This window comes from Eurypyga helias, unplaced genomic scaffold (genome assembly GCF_000690775.1).
Source record: "Eurypyga helias isolate BGI_N326 unplaced genomic scaffold, ASM69077v1 scaffold12851, whole genome shotgun sequence".
NCBI lineage: Eukaryota > Metazoa > Chordata > Aves > Eurypygiformes > Eurypygidae > Eurypyga > Eurypyga helias.
The window spans coordinates 26,841-45,024 of record NW_010231585.1 but is presented as its reverse complement, the minus strand read 5'-3'; the positions used below and the strand labels follow the sequence as shown (position 1 = coordinate 45,024).

Here is an 18,184-nt window from a genome sequence, read left to right as displayed (position 1 = left end):
AAAAACAAACATATCATGAAGGAAAAAAGAAAACCAGGTGTAATTTGGACTTCCATATATAACAAAAGCACAAAACCAAATGAAAACCCAGAAGCATGGTGATGGCTCACTCACAACTCATAGCAGAGATGGTTACGAGCAGCGGATGGGAAGCCAACGCATCAAACACAGCCTCAAAAGAAGAGCCCAAAAGAACTGTAAAACAGAGAGAAACCCAAAGAAAAACATGATAAAAACCAACAAAATGAGAAAAAAAAATAAACAGAAATGAATTTAAAAACAATTCAATGCTGTATCCCTCCAGAACCCTGGGTCTCTGCGCAGTGGCTGCCACCCCCCAGCATCCCTCCCAGGGCTGTTTGCCCATGCTGTCCTTCGTTTCATTCACACAAAGCCTCCAGCCAGCCTGTGTGGTTTGTGAGTGCTCTGTCAAGTGGTGAGAGGAGTCCCTCTAGAGACTAACTTCCCCCTGCTCACATATCACCCCTAATAGTATACAGAACAAAGTTGGGAGCAGAGACACTACCGTCTAACTGCAAGTCAGCTGTATGGTTCTACCATGAGTTTCCTTCCTAAAATTATCCGATACGTACACCTCCCTTCCTGTCCCAGTCAAACTGATCAGATAGAGCAAATTCCCTTGCTGGCTTTCTCATCTCTTGCCCTTTTCACTGAGGGCAAGTTCCAACGTCAGCCCACAAATTTCTAAAAATGAAGAGAGATGTCCCTTTCCCCCCTTCAATTGTCATGGGTTCCCACCCAAGGTGTCGGGCTTTTTCTGAAACCCCCACCTTGCTTTCTCACCAGCAATCTCCATACAACCACTGGCTTGCCAACTTTACAGGCTTCACAGCTGCCCACTTCAGGCATCTTCCCCTTCCCAGATGACTGCTGCAGCGCTTCACCTAGAAATAGCGAGGTCTCCGCTGGCTGTGGTGGGATGCAGCACGGTGGTTTGACAGCGGAATGAAAGTCAGTGCTGCTTTCAGGCCACGTGAGCAGTCACTGTACCTTACCATGCGAGTTGCACAGTATGGAAACAGGAGGGCCACCACATCAGAAGCAAGAGCTGATATTACGATAACCTTAAAACCTTATAACCTTAGAACTCTATTCAGTAAACTGAGGAAAACCCTCGGGTGATAGCTATTCCAACAAAAATCAGCTGATCAGAAGCAATCAACCCAATGGAATCTCCTTAAATCTTCCTTAAAAAATGTGCAAGTCCTAAGAATTCCATAGATTTTGCACAGAATTTAGTTTTGAGAAAGTTACTAGTATCCTACTATTCTTTCCAAAGCAAAAGACCCAAAGGAGGTAAGTTAAAATGCCATCTTTCCTTCTTTACTTCAGGAGAATTAAAAATTTCCAATGAATAAGAACATCAGAAGAGACCAAGGTTTGTGTCTTTAGGAATAGGATGTGCCAACCATCTCATCACGATTCCTGCACCAGAACTTGTGCTGGAGATGAAGATGCCTTTCTCACATTAGAAACAGGGCTAAGAATGAGCATTTTTTTAATCAAAAGCTTGTTCCAGCTGTAATCCTATTATTGAATTAGCATTCGATTTTTAACAAGAGAATTTTGGCCTCAGGGCAGCACTTTTTTCTCACATGTACAGCCCATAGGGGAACAAGTAGCACAGAATATCCCCATGGAAAGCATGGGAGTGCTGAGTCAGAAAGATAAGTTTTTCATGAGCTGTAACACTGGGAATGCTGAAATGGAAATGTTTTGAAGAGCATTGTAGAGGGTTAGTCACATCTCGTTTGGGATTTACAGCTCATAAGGCTTTCCTGGAGTCGGCTGGAGAAGACAGTCCTTTCCTACCAAAAGGAAGGAGACCAAAGACAGTCGTGGCAATCACTCAGAGGCAGCAGAGCTAAATTCATCTCTCTCCACCCCTTCCACAGACATGAAAACCACACCTCCCTCCTGCCAGAGTACACCCTCACCCCTAAGCCACAGGGTGCTTTGAGATGCAAGCCTAAGGAGATCCCTGTTGGAAAGGATCCTTTCTGCACAGAATAACTGAATATTTATTAGCAAGAGAGAAAGTGTATGCCAGGCACTCTGTAACCTGGCAGCAGATGCACTTACCTGGTGGACGGGAGACTTGACCTGCAATCCCATTCAACACGCACTTGCCCAGGGACTGAAACCCCTGTACCCTCACCACCGGGCACAGTAATAGTTTGCTGTTACTCTCTCTGTAGTCCAGTGGGAAGAATAATCAGAGTTTCAAGTGGAACAGCAACAACCAGAAAGAAAGACGCATTCAGACGTACTGTATCCCCGCTGCAGCTTGGCAGTAGAGGCACTCGGAAATGGAAAATGGGATCTCAGTTCCCTGCAGGCATGTATGGGATCTGAGCCAGAGTTTTCCTTCCTTTTCCCTCACCCCTGTAGCACAAGAGCTCCAACCAGAGAGCTGCTACATAAAATAAAACCAACAGCAACCTGATGTAGATGATTTGAGGTCACCCTCACTGAACCAGGGCTTCCAGGGGAGGAAAGCGGAGACACAGCTGGTTATAACAAGACACAAGAGTCTCTGCCAATAGATTTTCAAATCCATCAGCCAGTCTGCTTTTCATACATTTAATTCCAATTGCACTGGCTTTCTGTAGCTGTAACGTTTTGAACCAAAACATGAACTCCCTCCTCAAGTCCAAATTTGCTAGTCAAACAATGAAAGTAACGAGAACCTTTACGTAATTTTCACCATGATCTGTTTTATAACTAACCCATTCCCACAGAAACACCATTTCTGTAACATATTATAGGTGCAATTTTTTTAAAGAAAGAGGTGCAATTTTTTTCCTTTTCCCTAACTCTGTGTGAACCAATGTGACTATGAGATGCTTTCAGCCTTTTCTCCAATTATCTTTTTTCAGTACAAAGTTTGCGACAGAAATTATATTCCCTAAGCTAATATAGTGCTCACAGTGCTACAGCCCCACAAATCTGCTTATTCTACTGCAAAATATTAATCTCCCGCATAACATTCGAGCTTTATATATATATTTCAAGTACAAAGTTAGTGTAAAAGCTACTGGGCTTCTGTATTTGAATATTTGGGGTCTTAGGATCAAGGAGTTGATATCTTTTGTGCTATTTTACAGCTCATTTTCCAGTGGGGAGAGAACTACTTAGTAGAAAAACATACAATACCCTCCTCTTCTAATACCTTATTCACTGCAGCGAAGTTTATTTTTAACATTATGCACAGACATTTTGAAAATAAAACCCTATTTTCTCAATTAGCTGACACATTTCTGCAGCCTTCATCACGCTCCTCTCAGCAGGCTAGGCACTGTCCTGCCCACAACATCTCCTTTCTGCCCACTGGCTCACAGAGCCGCCCTCACACATGTACAGTATCTTCAGCAAGGCACTGCAAACTACTGCAGTGCAGTCTGAGCCACGAGGAGACGGAGATCTAATCAATGGGCTGCAGCTGACTAAGCTAAAAAGATGCTTGCTGAGCATAACAGCCCAGTGTCAGATCCTGCAACGGAAGAGAGACGACAGGAAATACACAGCCTCTCCTCTATTTTCAAATGAATAATTAAGGCCAAGCTGTTAAACCCTCGACCACTTTCAATTAATATTTGTGGAGCCACCAGGAATGTGTTTCTGAACTCAGGGCATCACAGACACAGGGGAAGTATAATGCTTTCTGTACCGCACGTTAGTGACAAAACGAGCAGACCTGAGCCAAGACCAGTAATGATCAAGGGGTTACTGTAGAAAACTTGACCTACATTAGCCCAGAAGACTTTCATGACTCAGAACACCTCCACTAAGCAAGCATATGTTGTTCATCACCATTCTATGATCACATTACCTATGTAACAATGTTTATGTCTATTTTCCCCTCCAAGATCAAATTTTCTTCTCAGCCGTAGCTCTCCGTATCAAACGCTTTCTGCTAACTCAGCTCTCTGCTATAAAAAATTAATGCAAGATGAAAATTTTGACTTGTGTGCTTTCTATAGAAGATAATTCCACAAATTTAAAAAAACCCCAACTTTTCAAGTAATTTCCCAGTTGCTTAGCTCTCTTAAGATGTGCATCAACGCTGCCTGCTTCTACCGCTGCACGGCAAGGGTAGATTGTACAACCAGGACAACGCAGTGAATGAAACTGCTCAAGGCTCCATCTGAACCATGGCAGAAGGTTGCATCTAGAGGAACTAATAGCTAACCCCATAAAAAAAAGATCTCTGCATCCTGTAATATCAAATTTGTTACAGGCCTTGGGATTCACCCCAAAAATGGACTTTTCATGGGAGGGGAAAAAACCCCAGAAAATAAACACAAGCCACAAAAAGAAAACTAGACTTGTTTCTCAGAAGAGTACCCTCCGCATCTGAAAGCACTTACTGCCTAGAGCTGAACAGATTCCCTCCATGAGCCATCTCTTCTTAAGCACACTTCCAAGCCTTCCATGACTGAGAAACCCATGGCTTGAACTACTGTCCACTTCAAACCCAGGTGGATGGGAACCCTTGTGCTGCTAACAAATTATGTAACACATCCGCATAACCATATTATACACTATGCTTCCACGCCACTAAAATTACACAGTAGCACAAATCCTAGGAAGATCCCATGAAGAAAAAGGTATCGTGGGGAGGGTACAGAACGTAAGCTTGAAAAACAAGGAGAGTGGCCTTGGATAAGGCAATGGGATTGCTTTAGGTATGAGGGGAAGGAAAAACTGATTCCTATACACCAGTTGTCTGGACAAAGGTCCGACTGTTCCAAGACCACACTGCTCCAAGCTACTTGTATTTCCCAAAATTATTCTCCAGTGAGGCAAAAATGGGGTGCAGATGTTCTGCAGGAAGGCCACTGATATGGAAGAGAATACCAGTTTTTTATTCTACCTCTGTTTTTAAAATGTTTCAAAATAAATTTCGTCTTTACCCATTTTCCTGCTGCTGCGCTGGTTTGCCTGCATGCAACCACAAACTGAGGCCACTGCAAAAGTCTCAGAGGAGAGGGGTTTAGAAGTAGAGCACCCTAAGGCAAGCTCTTTTAATAGTAGATGGCTGAGATGGCCTACGCCCACAAGTGCTGCTAGCATCACACTATGATCCACACAAAAAGAAAGGCTCTTTGCAAGACCAAGGCCAATAGCTACTCAGTCCGCTGCAGATCAGCCTCAGTTTTCTCTCAGGTATGCTATGAGAACTCCGAAAACCCACCTCCACCTCATCAAGGGTCACAACAGTGAGCTCCAAAATTTTCCAATTTTCCAGTGCATTTTCCAATGCATTCCCTTCCTGATGACTTCTGTGTGAGCACCTTATTGAAAGCTGTTGATTATCAAACCCATGTCATCATGAAGCTAATCCCATAACATCAAGGTCTCACTGATCAGTGAATAAGCAGATACCTGCTCATTCATAGGAGCACCAAAAGCACCTGTTTTTCAAGAGGTGGCCTTGAGTATACCAAGAGACTACAGATCTGGAGGCATGGGGGTCTGGGTGCTGTCCTCCAACATCTTGCCAGTGAGTGGGAAAGACTTACGTAGAAGAGGATGCATCCTACAAGTCAACACCTAGCTATCAAAGACGGGGCTTTGGCTTCTACGACTATTGGTCCCTCTTTGAGGAAAAAGGACTGTTGGTGACAGAAGGGACCCATGTGACAGAAAGGCAAGAGCATCTTTGTGAAGGCTTTGCATCTAAGCTTGTTAACTTAGCGAGGAGGGCTTAAAGCAGGAACAATGAGAGAGGGCTACTGTAACCTGAAGAGAAATGGAAGAACTGAGGCTGTGAGGAGGTGCCCCGGGAGACGATGATAGAAGCTCCCATGCCTCCCCTGGGGAAGCACCTCCTGAAGGGCCTGCCCGCAAACACCTAACCATGTGAAACAAACAGGAGGAGTTAGTGGTCCATGTGCTGCTGCAAAACTATGATCTCGCTGGGATTATAGAGACTTGGTGGGAAAGCTCACAGAGCTTGAGCGCTGCAATGAATGGAAAGGAGGACTGGGAAGGCAAGGAGGTGCATTTGCACAGGAGTGGCTTGAATATGTGAAGCTCTCAGGTGATGAAACAGTCACTACTGATGGCTACAGGTAGCGCATCAACTAACACAGGTAGTGTAATGGTAAGCATCACTACTGACTGCCTGATGGAGAAGAAAAAGTAGATGAAGCTTTCTTTAGACAACTGAAGGAAACCTTGCAATTACAAGCCCTGGTACCCACAGGGGGCTTGAATAACTCTTGTGTCTGCCTGGAGAGGCAATATGGCAGGGTGAAGCAATCCAGGAGTTTTCTGGTAAGCACAAGAAATGGAGGTTCAGAGTCACAGAAAACAGGCCAGCTCTGAACAGGAGCACAATTCCTTATCTCCAGCATTAGATCATTCACCCAAAGTTTGGAAGTTTCAAGTTCAATAACCTCTTCTCCTACAGGAGCTCCTGCATTCTCACCTGACAACAGATTACCAGCAACATTGTGTATTGAAGCCACAGGCAGAATGGGAGCAGGCATATTGCGGTGTCTCTCACTGAAGTTTTACAGCTTTGCACAAAATTAAGACATGTTCCCTAGAAAAGGGACTTCAGGAGTCTCACAGCCCTGGAGATGGTCCTGTTTACTGTGACTAAGTAATTCTTCCACTCTCTGTTTCGGTAAATATGTAAATATTGAGCACCAGAAGTTGTTACTAAGGGTAATGGACCAGGATTACCTTGTGAATTATCACTGACAGTGCTCCCTTGAGAAATGGGAAATCTCAGGTCAAACATACCCTGCTGAATACAGATCACAGACCTTAGCCTGTACCTTCCACCCTTCAAACAGGAGAGAGTGGGGCTTAGAGGGGCAGGGAGGAGCAGTAAAGAAATCAGCATCTCCTTTGCCAGTTTTGTAAAGCTACCTGTCTTTTCCTTCATTTCCCTGTTCTCACAAGTGTTTGAAAACAAAACCCTCTGGAAAGATTGAAGTTTTTTGCACTAGCAACCTGTACTGTTTATCATAATAGCCAGAGTCCCTCCTACTAGCCAGGATGTTGTCTCTGAACCAACTGCCAGAAATGCTGATGGTAAATGGGCCTCAGCAGTTCTCAACCCACAACGGACACCAAGTGGCTACACAACTGACACACATCTCCTCTCTACCTGTCCAAAGGAGTAACTACCGAAGACTGAATTCTACAACCCTCAGTGAAACATCAAGTAATGAGACTGTTGACAACAGCCGAGTTCCCGATGGCTAACAGAGGGAAAAATTGTTGCTGATGCTTCCTGTCACACTTCCTGGCTCCAACCATCTTCTGTCTTTACAGTGCAATGTGAGTTCCTACAGATTGTTATCCAAGAGATTTTGCAACATCTGGCAAGGGGCAAGTGGTAAAGGGGTGAGACTGTTACCGTGAAAGCAAATTTGTGTGACAACAGCTTTCCGCCAAAGAGCAGCATTTGGGCCAATATTAGCATCCCACATAAGGTAGACCAGTTTTGTTTTCCTAGAAGCACAGAATAAATTCAGATTCAGAATAAATTCGGATTTAGTTAAGCCAAGTGACCTATAACTTTAAAAATGCCAAGTAATCAAGTTGAACTGCCAAGTAGGTATCCTCTGTGTAAACGTATAATCCAATACAGAGTGCTCATCAGAAGCTTCGCAGGGTAACAGCTCCCTAGGTAAAGCTAAGGTGGTAGCCCTTGAAAGAGGGTCTGGAGAGCCAGAGTGGTAATAGCTGAGGATGGAGGATGAAGATGAAGATCACAGAGTAGATAAAAAGCTTTTTGATCCCACCTCAAAGCTTTAATCAATCTCTAGAAAATCAGAATGAGACCTTTTCGATGACAGCCTATGCTATCTGCACAGGAGCTCCTTGCCTTTCCATATAAAAAAAAATCATATTGTTTGGCATCAGTGAATTACACATACAATCAGTGCCCACAGAGCTTTCTAGGGGATTTTGCTCCACAGAATCAGTGGCTTTTCCCCTTTTCAAAATCAAAGGTGTTTTCAAAATAGAAAAGTGACCAGAAATAAGAAGGTAAAAGGTAAGTTAAAAAAAAAAAACAAACCCACAACCAACCCAACCCAAACAAACCAAAACAAACCCACAGCATCCTAAAGGCCAGGCCCATTATCTGCATTACTAGCAAGTCATTCAGAATCATTCTGAGAAGCTGACCAGCAAGAGTATGGTTATGAATTTCAGAGGATTTGAAAAGAGCAAATACCTTTTCTGGCATTATTCATGAAGTATGACAATGCTTCTGAAACTGCAGGAAACTGCACAGAAGCTACTTGAGCAGAAAACATCTGTTAGTAAATGAATACAACTGAAAGCAAAATTCAGACATGCCTCCAGAAAGAGAGAACGTGAGTTCCTTCCCCTACCTATCTTGCACATTGTACCTCAGAACCAAATTACAAAAAACCCTAGGCTCAGGATGATCATACCATAAATCTGGGAATTGTATTCTTCATGGATAAAGGAACTGACAGAGAATGGAGAAAGAAGAATCTACTTTACTGGCCTGAAATAATGTCTTTGGTGAAATAAAAGATGAAGTCCTTAATTAAAAAAAAAGAAAGAACGCAAGAAAAGAAAATCTCATTTCACTTGCCTTCATACTGCCCTTCAACCCCATCTCCCTCCTAATCCTCTGTGCATCATTTGGGCAGTAATCACACCATGCTTCTCCAGGCAAATGCCTCAGTACGGTAAGTGGGACTCAACAGTGGTGCCAGGCAGCAGGGACACAAAAGGATCGAACAGCCCGGTGACTGTCACACAGTGTTACAAGGGACTCAGTTAATATTTTCATTGTTTTTATTGTATCATTTTTGTCAAAAAGCCTTACCACCTGCAGTGTGGCGCAGAAGAACAAGTGCATTAGGAATATGGGACTTTACCCCATATGATCCTCCCACATCCAAAACAGACCAAGACTTCTGACTTTCAGCAGAGCACGCTCCTACCCCTCTGGGGATCCCCGTGTCTTTTTATGTGTCATCAGTCCTTTCATGGGACTCATCTGTGGCAAGAAGCAACCAACCACCAGAACAACCTGAATTAAGACCGTTCTTTTCAGAGTCTTGAGTCCTAACAAAGCCTTGCTTCACCCACACCAACCCGAGCAGGACACAGCCTGCGAGACACAGCTGAAGAATCTCTTGCCCTGAAAAATCATTTGCCCTGAAAAATGTCAAGGCTGGATGGAGTGCTGTTTTCCAAAACAGGGCCTGGAAGTATTCTCTAAGGATGTAGCAAAATAAAAGCAAAGTAATTTTAAATTAGTGGGAGAAAGGAAGAAAACAAGAGGATCCAAAAGAAGAGACACCTGGAAAAATTAGTTTCTTTAAAAAAAGAACAAGTGTTCAAACAATGGAACTTGAAATACAGACATAAAACATAGTTGCTTCACTGAAGCGACAAAGAAATTTTGCAGAAAATCAAATACCAGTTTCAATCCAAAACGGTCTTGAATTCTGACTGCAGAAAGAGGAAAGGAGTGGGGCTGCATTTTGAAAAGAGCAATATCGAGAAGGGTTAGTTATTAGTGCTGCTACACAGCACTGATAAGGAAGCCCAGTAGTGTGTGTCTTTTTAAGAATAAGATGCATAGACCACCTTTGGAGCTGCTCCCATCTACAGTTAAAAAGAAAAGGCTTGCAATGTCCAACTGAAAAAGACATGAAAAAAAAGAAGAAAAAATAGAATAAAAATCTCCCAGCTGTGTTCATCTGCTAAAGACATAAAATCTGCTCACTGATTTTTTTTTATTCCCACTTCCCAAACATATCCTGCACTACAGTCTCCAATTTAGCTCTCACATTGTCAACATTTTCCAGAACAAGACTTATCTTGCAGATGGCAAAGATGCGCACACCAAAAGGTATAAGCCTAGGATGATAAACAGAGATACTCTCTGAGCCCTCTCTGCTTGCACTGTGTTCCAAAATAAATCTAGGAATGCTCTGGCTGATACCTACAGCATCTGAAGCTTATTGCATCCTTGTGAGTGAACCCAGATAACACAGTGCTGGTAAAAGGACTGAAGATAACACACATGTCATGTGGGTGTTATGCCCCCTGCCCTGACCTCCCCTCCAAGCAGGCACACTGAAACACTCCTGCAAAGACATCTGGACAGAGGGCAACATATACAAACCCAAAGCCAGGCAAGGGCGAGAACAGCAACACAGGCTGCAGTTCACAGTAAGCTCAGCCTCAGAGTTCAGGTCAGCCTCTAACTTCTGGCATTTTTTTTTTTTAATAAAAAAGGCTTTAAGAATGCACCGACCTGGTTCCCCAGCTCAGAGAAAACTGAACTAGACCAGTCCTCTGGGACAACAGAAGTTACGTGGCCAGCATTGGTTTCACCCTCTTTGCTTGGCCATAATGCACTCAGTAAGTATTCCAAGCCTGTGGAAAACACGGTTATCCTAAAGGGGTATAAAAGGGAACAAAAAAAAAAACCACACAACAAACCATGCCACACACTTTGTAAGACAAAAGCAAGCATCCCTTCTTGGATTCCCAACTCAGTTGAAATCACCTGCTGCATCTCACCTTACAGACAATGCAGTCCAGTATAACGGCCAAACATAACCACCACAAACCAAACAAAACCACAAAACCTTCCCAGTGCCTAAGCAGTTGCAGAAAGTTACTTAAAATTTACTTACCGGCCGGACTTCACCAGTAGTGTTGGTATACTGACGGGCCAGACCAAAGTCTAACATGTAGCACTTCCTGTATGTTGACGGTAAGCGGCCCATGGCAAAGTTGGACTAGACAAAGAAAGAAAGAAAAAGAATCAATTTGATACCAGCAACTTGGGCAAGAGTGGCCATTTGTTAACAAAACCTTGTCATACATCCCCACGTGCCTCTGGTGGAAATATAAGTCCAAGAGAAGAATTTTAAGATGCATCTTGAGCGTCATGATTAAGAGAATCACTGCCATGTTAAGAAGTTCACTTTGCAGGTAAGTGACTGTGGAGTCTCAAAATAACTAAAATTCACATTAGCTTAGCTGAATTTCAGCTGCTGTGAGAAAGAGCTACACTTAACACCACTAGCTCTGCAGTGAGAGCTCCATCACTAGCACAACAGGCTGGAATTACTGTAGGCAAATGCTTCTGTTTGCGTTGAGAATAATGCTAGCATGGATTATTCTGCCCCAACTCCCAGAACCTCCATCCACTGCATTACCTAAATTTATCTGAACAGTCAGACATCTAAAAAGCACTGGGTTTGGTTCTTAGTAAATAAACTGACATCAAACAAATGGAGCAGCTCTTTTTTAACTCCCATCTTAAAGGTCTGCCCTTTACCGTAACGGATGGCTGCTAAAGGATTTTAATCTGAATCTGATCAGCCAAAACCAGCTGATTTTAAAAGCAGCAAATGATTTTGCTGGAAGGAAGATGGTCTCAAGGATAGTGTAGCAACAAGTGTTCGGGTCAAGTAGTGAAGAGCTGCAGAAAAAAACCTGGCTCCTACAGTGAGATTTGGAATGATTGTGCCTCATTAGGCAGATGACCAACACTGTGATTGGGTTTCTGACACTGGAAACTGTGCTCCAATTGTTTTGGCAATTGCTCAGAAAAGATTGAGAGGATTATTTAGCAGAGTCAAATACATGAAATAGCATTTATTCGAGTGATGGGTCATAGAGCAAGGACACCCTTTCTTGAACCCCTTTCATAGGAATAATTGGTTCCTCAAAATAAGATTGCTTCATCATGTGATCCTGACTGGAACAAGTATGACTGACAGCTACTAACCTACCACAGAGCAGCCTCTTCCAGTAAAAACTAGTTTGCTATGCACTTAAAGGAATGAAAATACTATATTAGTATTCTGTACTTACAGAAAATAGCCCATGTGAGCTAGGAAGCCTAAATGCCTCCACTGAGATCTGCCCATATTCAGACCGTCTTTATTGACTTAAGCAGAACAGGCAGACACACAACCAAAAGGCAAATTTCCAAAACAACATACAGGCTTGATGTCACGATGAAGGAATCCCACAGAGTGAATGGCTTCTATTGATTCCAGAATCTGTTTGCCTAATCGCAGCGTTGTGCTCAGCGTGAAAGTCCCTCGAGGCTGACTCCTTCTGAGATCTGCAAGATTTCGGCCCTGAAACAATCAATAAAGCACTTAAACCAACACACTAAAGCACAGCATTTCACAAGTTCTATCATGCATTCCCCAAAAAGCAGAAATGCTAATCAGACACGGGGTCACCTTACGTCTGCTTTATTTCTTGTATGTGACCTTCCAATATTCCATTTTAACTTTTAAGTGATGCATTTGCTGATGAGAACATACCAGATGGTTATCTTGGGAAGTCAGCTGATGTACTATGTGGGAAATAGGCACGGCATGGATAACAGTGCCTCAGACTGTATGAGCCCAGCATCTCCTTACTGTTAAAACCAGACTGTATAGAAGTTGATTTAAGAACCACCTCTGACTGCTCTCTGGGCCATCTAAAGGTGAAAGCAGTAGAAATACTATCAGCAGGCCATGCAGCTGCTATCTATTACAGCTCATACAAGCAGTTTCATCAGAAACTCCCTAGGACATCACTGCCTGGCTCAAGCTCAAGTCAACATAGTTGTGGCAATGCCACAATGGGAAAAGTTGTCTATCAAGAGAATCTACCCAAAATCAGAAGAGGAGAATTTTTCCACGGACTTAACAAATACTTATTAAAAAAATTGGTAATTTACCACCAATTAATTAAATTTCTGGGAAAAACAAGTCTACCAGCTGGGCATGAAAACAAAGACAATTTAGGAAAAAAAAAAAAGAGGACAAGACTAAATGCTAGAAGAATCACAGTATTCTTTGATCTCTGTCATCTCAGTTTTGTCTATACCTCTTTAGATATGTAAAGAGAAAGGTGTTAAAATGAGTATATTCTATTGCAGAGTACCCCTCTAATCCCCAGAACTAATTCAGTTATCAACTGATCAAAAACATTAGGAATAAGAGTCCACTGTTTCAGAGAATATGCATCCAGAACAAAAGTTATAGGGACATGGTGATTATCACTATACCATAGAATCTCTTGATTCTGCTTCTACAAAGACAGACTTGATTGTAATACAAGTCCAGGTGTATTCAAATAAAATTCACAACAGAAGATACATAAAATATTCCAAATATTTGATGAGAAAACAGATTGCTCTCCAAACCACTGAAATCATACAATCACAGAATGGTTTGGGTTGGAAGGGACCTTAAAGATCATCCAGTTCCAACCCCCCTGCCATGGGAAGGGACCCCCTCCCACTAGACCAGGTTGCTCAAAGCCTCATCCAGCCTGGCCTTGAACACTTCCAGGGATGGGGCATCCACAGCTTCTCCGGGCAACCTGTTCCAGTGCCTCACCACCTTCTCTGGGAAGAATTTTTTCCTGATATCCAATCTAAATCTCCTCACTTTCAATTTGAACCCATTACCCCTTGTCCTGTAACTACAAACCTTTGGAAAAAGTCCCCCCCAGCTCCCTTGCAGGCCCTTCAGGTACTGGAAGGTGCTATAAGGTCTCCCCAGAGCCTTCTCTTCTCCAGGCTGGTCTCAGACAACTGCTCTCGACAACCCAAGGCACGTGAATATCCAATACTACCCCCAGGAAAAGATAGAAAACACACATTGTTTTCCAAAGAAACATCAGCAGGCTGGCACAGAAACAGCAGATGCAATGAGTTATAAAGCTTAAAGAGTGGAAGCCTCAGTCCCAGTGACTGAAGAGAATGCAGTACACAGCAGTCAGAGGGACACATAAACCATGTCTCAGCACACCCTGAAGTTGAAGAATTTGTCTGAAGAGTGATCGTGCAAAACTACCTAATGCTTTGAGTATCAAAGTCTTCACTTTCAAGTAATGAAATTAATTTTAGCTCTGTCTACACTATGAGCTCAGCTACACAGTCAAGAACAGACTAGAACGCAGGAGATTCTCTGCAGAGAAGTTTTATTCCAAGATACAGTCATGTTCATCAGGCTTGGTAAGGCCATGATTGGGGGGTTAAAGTCCTGCTGTTCCACAAGCTCCCGATGAGCCCTCTCAAAAGTCCTATTCACCCTCACACTGCAGCAGCAGCAATAGCGGGGGTTGGTTAGAGAGCAAACGTTGTTTCTATCCGTAACAGCAGCTGGGATGCCAACAGTGTGTAAAAGGCAAACCCAACCACCAGGAATTCACTGGTTTTACGCATCCACCTTGCAAAGTAGAGGTACACTTCAAAACAATCAGAAGTTTATGTTAAAGAAGTACTGGGGTCTGCTGCTATTTTACTTCATTCACTAATTAAAAATACCTTCCAGTTTATGCAGCAGCTTGCTTCTCATTACTTAGAGCCTCAACCTTCTCGCTTTCCTTCAGCATCGCCCAAATGATACATAAACATGACATGGGCAGTAAGCTCTTCAGGGGAAAGGTAGGCTTGTACTGTACAATCATACTGTGCTTTGCACAGCCACACCCTGATAATACAAGCTGCAAGAGAGATAGGACAAGTTCCCTGTCAACTCCTCTGTCAGATGATGAAACAGGCCAGCTTCCAAGGCAACTAATGTCAGAAAGAAGCACCTTTAGTCTGAAAGTATTCCCTTTGAGCCAGGAACAATCTCCCTTTCCTTAAAGGCCTTTCTTCCATGGGTTTCTGACTCAGTCACCTCTTCCCACTTGTTCCTCTCCAACTCTTTCTCCTGTGACTGTATGCTGTAAGAGAGAGCTGCTTTCATGAAAAAGCTGTTTTCATGGCTGTACCACCGTATCTGCACTCTGAAGATCTAAATATATATGTTATATTGGTGAAGTTTCATGCTGAGCCATGCAGAGGTCCTGCAGCTCCTGCTGTTCTTGTGGCTTGTGTAGACACCCGTGTAAGATTTCAGGTGGCTAACTCTGATAGGAGTAGCTGGCCATCTAACAGTACAGCCACCATGTGCTAGCTACCCAAGTATTTACCCATGCTGACTTAATATCAGCAGTGTTCAAACAGGAGAAGACACTTTCACAGCAAAAGCCAAGCTACTGCTGAGCTTGGCAGAGACAGGGGAGCCAGAGATCATTCCCTTTCCCAAAGAAGACCGTGCTGCTGGTGAGACACCCATCGCACTTTGAGCTCTGATACACATTTTGAACGCTGCACCAGAGAGCTCAGCAGAAGGTATTTCTAACAGCTTCCACTGCTGCCTGATATTGTGGGTAGCTCCTGAGAGCATTCCGAATTGAGTGCTTTCCCCAGAAAACAGACAGAAAGCCATCTTAAACAGAAAAGCAGAGCTATGAAATACCTTAGCACATCCTGACAACTAGAGCTATCCCAAGGAATATCACAGCAAAACTGTCTCCTCACTGTCTCCCATTCCACCCACATTCCATGTACAACAGAGTCCCTACACCAGTGCTTGGCCTTACTATCTCACTGTAAATCCTTCCATGTGATGCCATGTCCATGGGACAGGGTGGAGAGGGGAAGCACAAAACTCACCTGAAGCTGCATGACCACGTAATTGAATTTTTCATTCCTTCCACAGCCAATAAACCTGCAAACATGATCCTTCCCTGAAAAGAAACAGAAACATACAGAATGGAACATAAGATAACAAACCTGTCATCACAATTTTTAGAACAATGTTTTCTGATCAAGGGCTTGTAACCATAAGTGGCATCAGGCAGGGAGTTTTGTAGAACAGTCTGATTTTGTTTCTATTTCCCAGTCTCATAGCTCAAGAGAACACTGACATTCAACAAGAAAACTGCCTGTGAAATAGCCATGAGTGGAAATCAGTGCCAGGGATCCTTGAATCCTCAGACAAGCACAGGACACCAGTGAGAGTGTGACAAACTGCAGTTTATACCACCACCACAGCCATCACCATCCCTAAACTAAACTAGGGGTAGTGCACATGACCTAATGATTTCAAAGGTTCTCTGGCAGCAGGCTTGAGCTCATCACACCAACTTCACTCAGTAAACGCTGACTTTTACACAGCACCACTACGCTTGCCTGTTAACACTGCTTACCTTGAAACAGCTAAACTAATGCTACTTTAGCATGGACAAACCCTGATTTCAGTAGTCAGAAACAACGGGAAAAGAAAGATGCTTATGGAAATACTCAATTAAAACAAAGCAATTTCATAATAAAAGAAGGAACTAAACCTGGGAAATTTCATGTCGAGTTCCAGCATGGTGTTACAAATACAAACTATAAATATTCAGGCAAAACCAAAAGCAGCCCCACAACACTCAACTAGTTCCCTAGGTTCATCCTCTGTGGTACAGAAGTGTTGTTGCTGTGTCTACATTTAATCCCGTGGCACCAGGCAGCACCTGTCATGAAACAAAAAATGCAGAGGGAACAGAGGCTGTGGTTTCAGATCCTGACCTGTAACGGATTTATGATGGTGCTCTCTGTATCAGCAAAAGGGGAAGTATGATGCATGCGTTCCTCTAACAGCAGACTCCTGATAACAGAGTACAGGTTGATGCACACCGCAATGGTGAATGATTGGTTCCTGGTGGGGTTTCTAAGCAGGGAAGATAAGCATCACTGCATAGCTTTTTGCTCTGTATGTCTTTGTAGCACTTGAGCAATGGTGATTTTAATTAGTTTTTAAACCACAGCTTATTGTTTCCTACTTCCCAGTTTTAAGATAAAAAAAGGAAGAACATGAACATACAGGGTAATGAGTAACTGCACTGCCTGTTAACATCCTCTGGACCCTGCTATTGCTCTCAGTGTGTGCACCACAGGCCTAAGGCATCAAAAACTGTTGGGGACAGCAAGAGATGACAGAATAGGGACCTGGAGGGCAGCTGAAGACAAAGAAGCAGCCTTCTCACTGGAAAACCAGAGCAATATGTACAGCCGTGGAACATGGAGCTCCATCCCAGGGCTCTCGATAAAAGCATCAAGAGCCCGCCCTCCCGGGCCCAGCAGCATGCACAGCAAACACCCACAATCTCTCTTTACCACAGGGAGAAAACAGGGCTTCTGGCAACCAGACCTGGAGGGACAGAGGCCTTGGCTACCACTTACTCTCTGCGGAAGAACAGGCTTAAAAGAACCAAACCAACCAACCCCGCCTAGTATCCACCTCTATCTGGTTAGGTAAGCAGGAAGGTTATGAGGCTGCAGACCCTTCATGTCTGGCACAGATTTATGGACATTGTCCAGATTCAGGTGTGCAAGACCAAGCTGAAACCACCAAGGAATGTCAGAAGCCACCAAACTTCTGGAAAAGTTATTCAGAGTTCAGGAAAGTACCCTCTTCAGTATACACCAGGGCAGCCTCCACACTATTCCTTGATCCTTATTCTCCCATACCAAGCCCATGTCCCGTGCAGGCCCGTGAGTGCCGGGTGCCACTGCTTTCCTACTATCTGCAAATTCATCGCAAATTCAGTGTCAGTTTTGACATACAGGTGTTTGTTTTCTGAGGGAATTCCTTGAGATATTGTCTGGATGCAGTCTACGTCCTGGCCTGGGTATTACCCAGAAGGGACCACCAGCAGGCCTCCACAGTCCTACACGTCCTGCCATGGGTCTCAGTATGGGTGGCTGTGCTGCCTGCCAAGCTGCAGGCAGCCTCACAGCCAGATAGATAGATTTGTGGGTACAAAGTCAACGTATCTGGGTAACCTCAGAAAGAACCAGTTGTGTTTCCTTAGGAGCTTAATGATACCTGTGTGCTTCAGCAAACTGTCAATCTGCATGTCTCAGACAGGATGGATAGGCCAGTGTAGGCCCACGCTCATCCCAGACCCTACCACTTCCAGTCCATACAGATTCATGGAGGCCAGCCTGGTTTACTTACAGACATGCTGTGAGTTCTACATTGCTCTGTTTTGCCTTTCAAAGCACCAAGAGGTGGATATTGAGGCAACAGCCAAGACAATGACTGTTTCTACTGGCAGTGAGAGCTGCTGTGTAGTAAAAAGGGTAAATTGTTCCAATTTTTACTTGTTTTTATTGTTTTAAATAATTGCAAAGCACTGATAGGCAGGACACATGTGCTTTTTATTGCTATAGAATTACAGACAAGAACATAAAAAACCAATCCTCTGACAAGGAGAACCAGGCCACCTAAATCAGTCATTTCAGTGAAACAGGAGTGGTAGTGTCCAATACACTTCGATTGTGACTTCAGACACATTC

General features: G+C 43.6%; 1 protein-coding gene across 1 annotated transcript in view; it reads right to left on the bottom strand.

Annotated features, from left to right (window-relative positions):
• Positions 1-18,184, bottom strand: part of TTBK1 (tau tubulin kinase 1) — an 89,618-nt gene that overhangs the window by 52,405 nt on the left and 19,029 nt on the right. Inside the window, exons 4-6 of the mRNA XM_010161128.1 lie at positions 15,512-15,585; positions 12,000-12,140; positions 10,680-10,784 (exon numbers count right to left, since the gene is read on the bottom strand). Of these exons, the coding sequence (XP_010159430.1) occupies positions 10,680-10,784; positions 12,000-12,140; positions 15,512-15,585 (320 nt within the window). The remainder of the gene's footprint in view (positions 1-10,679; positions 10,785-11,999; positions 12,141-15,511; positions 15,586-18,184) is intronic.